General features: G+C 34.5%; 1 protein-coding gene across 1 annotated transcript in view; it reads left to right on the top strand.

The window, feature by feature from the left end:
- Positions 1–11,759, top strand: part of slc4a8 (solute carrier family 4 member 8) — a 51,680-nt gene extending 39,921 nt beyond the window's left edge. Inside the window, exons 18-25 of the mRNA XM_056460245.1 lie at positions 2,080–2,241; positions 2,690–2,941; positions 5,319–5,387; positions 5,474–5,647; positions 6,124–6,255; positions 7,599–7,711; positions 7,889–7,997; positions 10,332–11,759. Coding sequence (XP_056316220.1) covers positions 2,080–2,241; positions 2,690–2,941; positions 5,319–5,387; positions 5,474–5,647; positions 6,124–6,255; positions 7,599–7,711; positions 7,889–7,997; positions 10,332–10,343 — 1,023 coding nt within the window. The 3' untranslated portion in view covers positions 10,344–11,759. The remainder of the gene's footprint in view (positions 1–2,079; positions 2,242–2,689; positions 2,942–5,318; positions 5,388–5,473; positions 5,648–6,123; positions 6,256–7,598; positions 7,712–7,888; positions 7,998–10,331) is intronic.
- Positions 11,760–12,951: the final 1,192 nt, after the last annotated feature.

Consider the following 12,951-nt stretch of genomic DNA (forward strand, 5'->3'; position numbering starts at 1 on the left):
AAAGTGTAAATTGGTTGTTTTTGGGTTGTTTCGAGGAAATTCGTCCCTCCGGTTTGAAAATAAATTTTGAAGTTCATTATGTAAATTCCAGCGTGGAGATTGGATGTCAGTGCCGCCTGGTATAAAAGTGACGTCATTGAGTTTTCAGCACATCTGTGCATAAAATAATGACAAAGACTTGGTGTGAACCAATCGGCGCACACTATTGTGAACAAGATGCAACTTCATTAATATGCATGATATAGCTTTGAAGACTCCTTTTACCTGTTACAGTGTTAAGAGAGAAGCCACGTTGTGTTGCCAGGTGTAATTAAAACAAGTGGAAGAAGAAGAATTGTTCTGAGAAATGGATCGTCTGTGTTCTGTTTTTAAATGTGCCGAAACTAAAGTTTTGTTTCCATTTTCCCGCGATCAAAGCACAGCTACAAAAATATATTTGTAAGGAACATCTTTTACCTGAGAGCTTTTCGACTATGGAAATGGTGAAATGTGCATTTGCTACTCGCCTTGTTTTAAAAAAAGACATGGTCCCAGTTTATATTGATTGTCGCAACAAAAAATGAATGTAAATAAAAGGCCAAGCCAACCAAAGGCCAAGCCAAGCCATAAAAGTCAATTTAAATAAATAAATAAATATTCATATGACTAATTGAAATCATTGCTAATAATTAAAACCTAAGACTTAACTTTATTTTTTATTGTACTTATTAATTGACTATTTGCAAACTGATGTTCACTGTTCAGATATTTTTTATTTAGTACCGTTTGTTATATCTGCATTCATTGAAACGATTTAAGAATCGAGAATCAAAGCAAGAACTACTTGAACTATTCCCTAATACACATTTAAAAATAACTATTAGACCATTTAATCAAAACAACTCTCCAAAACATATCAAAATATACAGTAGGAAGCATCTGTGAGGGTCAGTAAACAGGAAGTGCTTTCCTTTCTTAAAGCTCTGTTAAAGGTATCTGCTTACCTTACAATGATGAACACGATTCTTCAGTCCTCTTTCCCTCCCATTCATAATCCACAAGAATCCTGTTTTGTGCTGTTTGTAGGTGTCTTGTTTTAGACACATTTGCTTGTATGGTTGGATTAGAGTCTGGCATCCCTGCAGTGACAGATTAGATGTTTAGACAATGCTGAGACTTGGGAATAAGTTTATACCCTGGCTAATCCTAATAACATACACTAGTATGCACAGACAGAGATCTATAAACAATTTAGCCGAACTCATATTTAATCCATGGCTAATAAATCTGTCTCAGATTAGACTGAATTGTTTTAATTGTCATTATACATCTTTTATACATCAGGTTATCAAATAATGATTCAATTCAGTGTAATGGATGACAATAAATTGCGCACAACCCTTTAAAATGATTTGGTCAGTTTATCAAAAAGCTTTACTGCTGTTTAAACATGCTGGGTTAAATATTTTTTATGAGATCAATAAATTAATTAAAAGCAATCAATTAAATTTCAAATTAATTATAGTCCTTAAATCATTAAAATCAATTAAAGAAGAATGTATTTCTTTCCAAAAATTGTTGATTATAATCATAAATAATGCTGAGCACCAATCATATTGGAATTAAATTGGTATATTATTATATTGAATAATTTTTTTAACGGATTGATTTTTTTTTCATATTACTAAATCATTCTTACTCAACAATTTCATAATGGACAGTTTTTACTAATTGCTTCTTAATGGGAAAGTTCATCCACAAATTCTGACATTAATCAATCGCCTTCCACAAAAAAGAAGATATTTTGAAGAATGAAGAACATTGCCATCTAAAGATAGACAGCCTGACTAAAACCAGGCTAAATTTGGATTGTCAGTGAAAACATAATATGTAATATAATACAATCTATTCATTCTAGTGTATTTGATGACTAGTATTATTTTGGCTATTCTATATTTGGGCTATAACCTTTTTTGGGTTTGCCTCACACACACACACACACAAAAAAGCATCAGTAATACTGTGGAGTAAATATAACTATCGTGCTATTTTTCAGGGCTTCGATCAGATGTTTGACTTTCTCCTGGTTGTGTTTTACAGCCTACACGTGATGATCGTGGTTGGGTGATGAACCCCATTGGGCGAAATCCGTGGTGGACAGTACTGGCTGCCTTAATACCAGCTCTCCTCTGCACCATTCTCATCTTCATGGACCAACAGATCACTGCTGTCATTATAAACCGCAAGGAGCACAAACTGGTGGTATGATTTCCTTTTAAAAGTAAAGGCAAGAGGACGTTTGTGTTTATGTGGTGTTTATAACCAGTTGAAATCAGAATTATTAGCCCTCCTGAATTATTAGCTGCCCTGTATATTTTATTTCCTCAATTTCTATTTAATGGAAAGATTTTTTCAACACATTTCTAAACATAATAGTTTTAATAACTCATTTCCGATAACTGATTTATTTTATCTTTGTTATGATGACAGTAAATAATATTTAACTTTTATAATATTTAATATTATAATATAATATTATCAGTAAATAATATTTAATAATATTTTCTTAATATTAAGAAACAATATCATAGGAAATACTCTGAAAAAATCCTTGCTTTGTTAAACATCATTTGGGAAATATTTGAAAAAGAAAAATAATTCACAGTAGGGCTAATAACTTTGACTTTAACTGTATAATTCCTTTACACAGAAAGGCTGCGGGTACCATTTGGATCTGCTAATGGTCGGGGTGATGTTGGCTGTATGTTCTATGTTGGGATTGCCCTGGTTTGTAGCAGCGACCGTCCTGTCAATATCCCACGTCAACAGCCTGAAGCTGGAGTCTGAAAGCTCTGCCCCTGGAGAACAGCCTCGATTTCTGGGTATTCAAGAGCAGAGGCTGACTGGACTGTTCATCTTTCTGCTCATGGGCTGCTCTGTGTTCATGACTGGATTGTTACAGGTATTTGTACATCTTTTGTGGGTTGTTGTATGTATGATGACCTACTTTAAAGGGAAATCACTTTCATAAGGCATTTAAACACAGTTGTGTGGCAACAGTCTATGAATATAACCAGCTTCTAATGGTACAAATTTATCAATTAGATTTTTTTAGAATCAGAAACTAACTGCAGAAACACTTTGATTGACATTCTCCCTTTGTACATGTCATCAGAGGGGGAAAGCCCACCCATTTGGGATGATCTCTCCCTTATGGGCACAGGACGTTAGTCTTGGTATTAAATCAGCCACTATGTTAACACGTAGGCATTTGTAGCCCCGCCTTCTTTTGAAAAGAGCATTATCTCATTTGAATTTAAAGCGACAGTCACCAAAACAGCACAATTATGATAAAAACCTAAAAGGCGGAGTTTAAGAGTTATAAAACATTATTTGTGGGGTAGTTTGAGCTGAAATTTCACATACACACTCTAGAGCAGGGGTGGGCAAACTCGGCCCTGGAGGGCCGCTCTCCTGCAGACTTTAGCTCCAACACTAATCAAACACATCTGAACATCCTAATCAAATCAGTGTCTTCAAGATCACTAGGAAACTATAAAGAGGTGTGATTGATTAGAGTTGGAGCTAAACTGTGCAGGACACCAGCCCTCCAGGACGAAGTTTGCCCACCCTTGCTCTAGAGACTTATTTATTATCTTATTAATCATGTGCATTCTCTTTTATGTGCTCTTTTAAACTTTAATCAAAATAACTTCCCTCGTCCCTGTTGAAGGGTTTACTAGTGAGGATGTAACAAACTGCCTCACACATTAGATCATAGAAATAGGAAACCACAGTAATCCAATTAGTTCCTGACTAGAAAAAAATAAAAAATAAATCAAGGCCCATTCCACATTTTATTCTTGTTTGAGAAGTCGTTTCACTGAGATATGCATTAGAAATGGGGAAAATACTCATTTCATGCCAGCAATCACACCACACACACACCAGGATCAAAAAATTATTCGAGTCACATAATCAGCAAATGTCTATTATGTCTGGTATGGTGGTATGATGGTCTCTTTGAGTTGAAATTAGGGCACTTATGATTAAGGGACAATTTTACTTACTTTTCCCACTCTATTTTCAATGGTTTTGTGCATGTTTAGATGAACTAGTGCTTTTTTTGTTTTGTTTTTGTGTTTTTTTATTATTATTATTTTGTTTTTTATTAATTTACATATCAATTTTTTTCTGTATTTTTTCCTTATCATTTAAATTATAAGTTTTATAGATTATATAAATGTTTTTGTTCTGCTTTGGTCTCATAAAAAACTGTTATAAGTAAAACATTTATTTATATATTTATATATATATATATATATATATATATATATATATATATATATATATATATATATATATATATATATATATATATGCAGTTAAAGTCGGATTTATTAGCCCCCCTGAATTATTAGCCCCATTAATTTTTAATTTTTTAATAAGATTTTTTTTCAACATTTTTTAAACAACAGTTTTAATAACTCATTTCTAATAACTGATTTTTAAAAAATATTTGCCATGCTGACAGTTAATAATATTTTACTATATATTTGTCAAGATACTTTTATAGAGCTTAAAGGGTTTAAAGTGCTTAAAGGTTTAACTAGGTTAATTAGGTAGGTTAGGATAATTATACAAGTTATTGTATAATGATGGTTTGCTCTGTAAATAATCCAAAACAAATTTAACTTAAAGGGGCTAATAATTTTGACCTTAAAATGGTTCATAAAAAATTTAAAACTGCTTTTATTCTAGCTGAAATAAAACAAATAAGACTTTCTCCAGAAGAAAAAATATTATCAGACATACTGTGAAAATTTCCTTGCATCATTTGTGAAATATTTAAAAAAGACAAAAAAATGCAAAGGGGGGCTAATAATTCTGACTTCAACTGTATATATATATTCAAGGTTTGGATAAAAAATTACACTAAAAATATAGATTGTTTTAATATGAATAAAATATATAGCTAGCTAAGCAAAACAAGTGAGTAAGAGTTCTGTTTTCCCACAATATTTGCACATTTTGAAATGTCATATTGATTTGTGTAAGGCAGTTTATATTTACTTAATAATCATACAATGTACACTAAAATGTCCCAAAAGTACGCAATACTCTAGCCCACAATGCAGGGTGCTCAAAAGAACATTCCACTTTTTGCATAAAAAAATAGCTCAGACATTTTTTCCAATATGTTGTTTTCTTCTTAACTCATTTTTGAGCTATGTTATTTAAAGATATTTTGGATTAACACTGTAATATTACATTAATTTATAAACATAAAATCAAAATGAAATATGCATTTCTTAATACTCACTATTTTTGTTTCACAGTTCATTCCCATGCCGGTTCTCTATGGTGTTTTTCTTTACATGGGGGTCTCATCTCTGAAAGGCATTCAGGTAAAGATACTGATATTGAACATACTGTACACACGTTTAAAGACAGGTTAGTCATTCATTATCTCTCTCTGCTATTTCTTTCTCAGTTGTTTGACCGTCTGAAGTTGTTTGGCATGCCAGCGAAGCATCAGCCAGACTTTATTTATCTCCGCCATGTTCCTCTGAGGAAGGTTCACCTGTTCACTCTGACCCAACTTACCTGCCTTGTGCTGCTATGGGTCATTAAAACTTCCCCTGCCGCAATCGTGTTTCCTATGATGGTACGGCAAAAAACAAACTACACACTTCATGTCTTCACAGAGCCCCACACATGACATGCAAAAAAAAAAAATCAAATAAGTAAACGGGGCCACGATTTACTAGATTGTGTACAAAAGGAAACAAATTAGTAAATCGAGGGAATTAATTATTATGTTTTTTCCTTGAATGTCATGTGTGGAGCTCCATAGGAGCTAAATTTGTATTTTGAATGGACAAACATGACCAGTTTAATAGTTAAAATCTACATTTTTGCACATTTTCATTGAACACTAATCAATAATACTAATTATAATTATGTACAAAATATATTTGGAAGACACTTTTATTTAATGCATTCAATGTTTATATCATTTATATGATCATTTCATACTTTCCCCAAAAATCGAACGTACCTGCTTGTGCCATGCTCTACTGGAACAGCGTTGTAAGAACCATAGGAGTCAGCATACAGTATAAGTGTGTTTATTTCCTGCAGGTCCTGGCTTTAGTGTTCATCCGTAAGCTGCTGGACTTCTGTTTTTCTAAAAGGGAGCTTAGTTACCTTGATGATCTGATGCCTGAGAATAGGAAGAAGAAGCTGGATGATGATTCCAAGCAAGCAGAGGAGGTTTGTGATCCATAGCAAAAGACTATGCTAATAAAAAGCATGCGGGTTATGTACCTAGTAAAATGTGTGTAGTTTTAGTACTTTAAAAAAATTGCATTTCCCATATAATAATGGTTACTAACAAATACAAATGCAAGAAAATGAAGTGACAACAGTAAAGTGCACTGCTACATATTGTAAATGTTTATTTTCTCACATTTACTGTTCCACAGCCTATTTCTAAGTGATGGTTCACCAAAATAACCATTTAAGTACTTTGTTGTTCCGACTATGTTTAAGTTTATTTTAAAGAGTTAATTTGATGAATGAATTTTCCCTTAAATAACCAGTAAACATGGTAAGAGTGTGTCTGTTTATTTACACATTTACTGTTCTACATATCATTCACTAATTAAAATTGTGTGTAGAACAGTCAATTAACAGTGTGCAATGAATATATACAGTGGTGTGGACTAGTGTGTGCCCTCTTACTGAATTTGATCTTTACTGATTTTTTGCATCTTTGTCACAATTTAATGTTTCAAATCATCAAACAAATTTAAATATTAGTCAAAGATAACTCAAACACAAACAGATTTTAAAGGATGGTTTTTGTTATTAAGTGAAAACAAATTCCAGAACTTCATATAATCGTGTAAATAAATGGGACTATGAATTCTGTTGTGCACCAAAATACCCTGATGGAGAATGTCTGGCCATCTGTTAGTGACTTCAAGCTGAAGCGAACTTGGGTTCAGCAGCAGGAAAATAACGAAAAGTGAAAAATGAAGACTTTGGAGTGGCCTAGTCAAAGTCCTAACCTGAATCCAATTGAGATGCTGTGGCATGACCTTAAAAATGCGATTCATTCTCGAAAACCCTTCAATGTGGCTGAATTACAACAATTCTGCAAAGAGGAGTGGCCAAAATTCCTCCACAGCGCTGTAACAAACTCATTGCAAGTTATCGAAAACACTTGATTGCAGTTGTTGCTGCTAAGGATGGCCCAACCAGTTATTAGGTTTAGGGGGCACTAAACTTTTTTTCACACAGGGCTGTGAAGTTGTGTATTATGCTTTTTCTTAATAATAAAAACCTTCATTTCAAGACTGCATGATGTGATTAATGTTTAAATTTATTTGATCATCTGAAACATTAAGGTGTGACAAACATAGACAATAAGAAATCAGTAAGGAGGCAAACACTTTACCACACCATTGTAAGGTTTTTTATTATCCTGAACAACCTTTAACCTTTAAAGAAATCAGGCTACAAACTAAAAATATTCCAGCAGTATATTCTTGCAATGTGGTTTGACATAAACACAATGAATGCCACTTGTATGCGTGTGTTTATCTGAGCAGCAGGATTCACAGGAGATGCTGGTGGATGAATCAGGGGAATCGGACAACAAAGACACAGTGCAGATCCCAATGGAGAGCAAACCTCTACATTCTCCTCGAACCCCAGACCCAAGGTACAGCTCTACTACAGGACTGTGTACTACAAACCCTCGTTCAACAGCCTGATATCTTCAAAATAAGCTCACACAACCACCATGCCCACTGTGTATCTGTTGTTGTGTAGTAACTAACACTCCACTTTCCCTTTTCCCCCTTCCCCTGCCCTTTCCTCTCCTCAACCTGTTGTCCAGGACTGATCCCTCTGACATTAACATATCTGATGAAATGTCTAAAACTACTGTCTGGAAATCCCTCAATTCCAATAACATGGACACACAACGCGCAAGCACACATAAAAAGGCAAGAACTCTCTTTCCGTCCTTTCAAGTGTTGGTTCTCCCTGAATTTCCTTTCTTATCTGTCTGTGTCTTCTACTATTCTTGTTTAAGGGTTGCTAGATCAAGCGTTCACAAACTTTTTGGGGGTCAGAGATCTCTTAGACTTTCCGAGGAATCTCTCATTACTGTAAGATTCAAGTTACAATTTTGCTGGATTCTCTTTTTGTTGACTTTTTTATTTTCTGGATTTTAAATATTAGTTTACAATTTTTATTTTTCATTTTAACTGTTTAATAAAATTGTATTAATTTAAAATCTACAGTGGCCGAGACAGCGTAACTTGCTGCAATTCAAGAAAAGACATGCAATTACAAAAAACGACAACATATCAAGGAAACATCTTCATTCGTTTCACAGGACAAATGCTGCAAATCCTCACAATGCAAACACATTTAAAAAAAAACACATGCTGCATTTTCTCACAACGCAAACAAATTATAAAAACGTGGTGCATTTTTTCACAACACTTTCAAATCGCATGGAACACAATGGAAAAGTTTCAAGGAAACCCTAAAACGTGACAGACCAGTCTACTTAAGTTATGGATATTTAAGCTAATAAAATACGAAAGACAAGGGAATCGGGATGTTAAAATAAACAAACAAAAAAACTCACCTTTCAACGATCACCAACAACTTCACTGAGCAATATGCTGCGTCCCAATTCGCATACTTATACTACACCCTAAAAGTATGTACTTTTTTGGTGAAGGAAAAAATGTATATTTGAGTGTTTGACAGAAGAGTATGCAAGCTTTGGGACATACTACTTCCTCATTAACAGATCGTTGTGTTGCTTACTTATAAGCTCTGTTAATCACCTCGACACATCATCCACATTTCTGTCTAATTTAATTTCCTACCTTATTGGAGAAGCAGCAGCAAGATAATCTCCCATTTACAAGTCTTTCATGCAGAGAAAGCTCTTCAGGTTATTGGATAATTATGCCTTCAGACGTTAATGTTCCAACACGTCTTTATATAAATTCAGTATAGTTGTTGCAGATGAAATAGAACACAGAAAACAGGATTTAAATATTTTCCAGTTGGCTAGATATTAATTAACAGTCATACAAACATCTTTATTGAAGCCTCAGTACTTGACGGTTGGTTTCGTGTCCATCATGTTTGTAGTTTATTTACGCTTTTCATTTGCGTTTGTAGTTCTAATCGAATTCATATCCAACACGCAATGTACTGTTGGCAATATCAGCAGTTAGAGTTTGGACAGTTCTACACTTAAAGTTTTTACCGAAAATAGTAAACCATCCGGGAACATATGGAACCTATTTTCAACACACTACGATTTGGAACATACTAATTCTAATTTAAAATATTATTCAGGACGGATAGTTTGTGAATTGGGATGCAATAATTGTCATTGTAGAGCGGCGTCAGTAACATTTTAGGATCCCCTTGAAACATTTCTGTTGTGTTCCGTTGTTTTTGCAAGTGTTGTGAGAAAATGCAGCATGTTTTTCGTAAATGGTTTGTGTTGTGAGAAAATGCAGCACATTTTATTAATTTGTTTGCGTTGTGAGAAAATGTAGTGCGTTTTTTTTTTGTATATTTTTGTAGTTTTAAATTGTATTTATTCCTGTGATTTAAACTTTAATTTTCTGCATCATTGCTGCAGTCTTCGGTGTCGCATGATCCTTCAGAAATCAGTCTAATATGATGATTTGCTGTTCTATTGTGGTCAATTATAATGGTTAATTTATGGGTAAATTAAATTTTAAACTATGTTCAATAAAATGTTATTCTAAATTGCTGTTACAAGAGTTATTACAACCTAACAGACTCCTTCTGCTCACCATTTCTGTTTGTTGTCAAAACTAATAGTTGAACCAGCGTGGTTAAGTATGTTAGCCAAGCCCATTTCCTCAAAATCACGTAATCTGATCATTTAACTAAAAAGCAAACAGCAAGTGTTTTCAGATTTCAATTAAAGATTAGTAGGGCAAACATTTTTTTTTTCTTAATGACATGCACAGATGAATTGCTCACCACAAAACTGACAATGTGAGAACCAAAATCATTTGGTTAGATTTGATTTCTTGGAGACTTTAAAGCAATTTTTATATCCATTTTATGTTATATGTTATAGGTCAGATTCCATTTGGTATGACTGGATTCCTCACTTCCATCCCCATTTTCTGCATCATGGAAGTCATAAAGCCCTGTTTTGTTATGGAGCCCACTTTGAGACCCAATGACAAACTGAGATTTGAAACTATTAAATATTTGCTCAAATATAAATCTCTCTTTATCTGTGTGTTCTCTTTCTCTCCTCACAGGAGGTACCGTGAAGTATCCCTGCAGAAAGAAGAAATTACCTTCTTAGCGACGGTTGTTTGAAATTGGGCTGACTTCGAGAAGCAGCCGCGTGCTAAAAACACACAGATGTTACAGTAGTTCACTCCTTCCCATGTTTCTCACACACATGCGTGTTTATGTATAGCTGTGTGAGATATATTGGTGTCTCAGTGTGTGTGTGTGTGAATATGTGCGACATATTCTCCAACCAAATCCAGGTTATTTTCAATGTTTAGTTGGGTTTTAGCAGACATAGGCGTCTCTGTGCTGTGCTGTACTGTACACGTTTTTTGTTTTTCGTTCGTTGTCTGGTTCTAAGTTGTTTAATAGCTGTTTAAATGTTCTCATTTTAACTATATACTTGTAGATAATACTGTATACGTGTGTCAAAGCGTCAAAGCAACAAGTTTGTGTGTTTAAGCCAAACGGCCGATCAAAATAATAACCTCAGTTGAAACTATTTTGTGCCAGTATAAATAGCCATTACGTACACTAAACACCATAAACCAAATCAGTCCTTATCCACTATAGACGGACTTGTCTATTTTTATTGCGCGTGCTGTACTGAAACTTGTTAATATTGAGCAATAAAGGCTTATATGGGTTTAGGGATGCTGATGGAGAAGTATGATTTCTATTGCGAGTGTTTTAAACTCCCCTCCCCTTGTATGAACAGGTTAACATTTCCATTATATGCTCCATCCTTTGGGTCTTTCAAGGGTTGAGGGTAAGACTATTCAGGCTTTCATTTAAAAGACCTTTACGAGTCACCAATCCCAGTAATAAGCCATCTCGTATAGACTACCTCCCCATACTTTTAAAGCTCCCACAATAGTTTCTGCACTGAAAGAGGTCAAAAAAAAAGATTGCATTTTTAACCTCAGCGAAATAACACTTTATTTACAGTTGCACTTTGTGTAGATATATATACCGATATGATTTTATATTTTGAAGGGAATTATTATATAGAGTATAACAGCGTGATAGTTATTTTAAGTAAAGAGTTTTCTTTTTTATATATATAAATGTATTTTAATAAAATGAGTTGAGCAGATGCAGTAAGACACTGGCTGTTAATGCGAATGGGTTACAGCTCTATTTTTTGTTTCTTACAGGACCAGTTGTCTGTAAGTCGCGTGTTTCACCTTATTAAACTGCCTTCGGGAGAATGTCATTATATATAATCTGGAATGTCATTTCAGCTTCGGAATGTTGAGGAGTATTGAGCATTTTCCCAGCTTGACATTAAACTACTGAATTATCTTTATAATCCCCTCCATGGCTTTCTCGTTTATGGAACTGTTGTCATTGACTTGATTGTACGATGTTATCTTAATGCTGGGATGTGTTCAATGAGAATGTCTTTCACTCCAATAAATTTTAGATTTTATGAATGATGAACCTGTTAAGAGTTGTGCATGTGTTTTCTTTCCACAGCAACATAAACATCAATGTGCAGTTTAATAAAAGGGGGGAAAGTACTGGTAATTGTCTTGGAAAGTACTCTTTAATTTAAGATATTTGTAGTTAACCTATAAATAAAACCCATTAACCTTAAAATAAAACACATTACACTGCAAAATTCAATATACAGGCAAAATTGTAATAATTATTACTTTTAATACTTTAAATATTTGCTTTGACTGCATTTAATTTCTAATGTAGACATATAAAAGAAAAATATTCATGTTCATATACACTCACCGGCCACTTTATTAGGTACACCTTACTAGTACCGGGTTGGACCCGGTTTTGCCTTCAGATCTGCCTTAATCCTTCGTGGCATAGATTCAACAAGGTACTGGAAATATTTGTGTTGTGAGATTTTGGTCCATATTGACATGATAGCATCACACAGTTGCTGCAGATTTGCCGGCTGCATATCCATAATGCGAATCTCCTGTTCCACCACATCCCAAAGGTGCTCTATTGGATTGCGATCTGGTGATTGTGGAGGCTATTTGAGTACAGTGAACTCATTGTCATGTTCAAGAAACCTGTCTGAGATGATTTGCGCTTTATGACATGGCGCATTATCTTGCTGGAAGTAGCCATCAGAAGATGAGTACACTGTGGTCATAAAGGGATGAACATGATGCTCAATTGGTACTAATTGGCCCAAAGTGTGCAGAGAAAATATCTTCTACACCATTAAGACCACCACCACCAGCCTGAACCATTGATACAAGGCCAGATGGATCTATGTTTTTAATGTTGTTGACGCCAAATTCTGACCCTACCATCCGAATGTCACAGCAGAAATTGAGACTGATCAGACAAGGCATGTTTTTCCAATCTTCTATTTCCAATTTTGGTGAGCCTGTGCTAATTGTAGCCTCAGATTCCAGGAGTGGCACCTGGTGTGGTCTTCTTCATTGTAGCCCATCCACCTCAAAGTAGGCGAATTGAAGTGTTGTGTGTTCAGAGATGCTCTTCTGCATACATCGGTGGTAAAGAGTTACTGTTATCTTTCTATCAGCTCAAACCAGTCTGGCCATTCCCCTCTGGCTTCAACAAGGCATTTGTGCCCACAGAACTGCCGCTCACTCAATATTTTCTCTTTTTCACACCATTCTCTGTAAACCCTAGAGATGGTTGTGC

The sequence above is a fragment of the Danio aesculapii genome, chromosome 6, assembly GCF_903798145.1.
Source record: "Danio aesculapii chromosome 6, fDanAes4.1, whole genome shotgun sequence".
NCBI classification, from domain to species: Eukaryota; Metazoa; Chordata; class Actinopteri; order Cypriniformes; family Danionidae; genus Danio; species Danio aesculapii.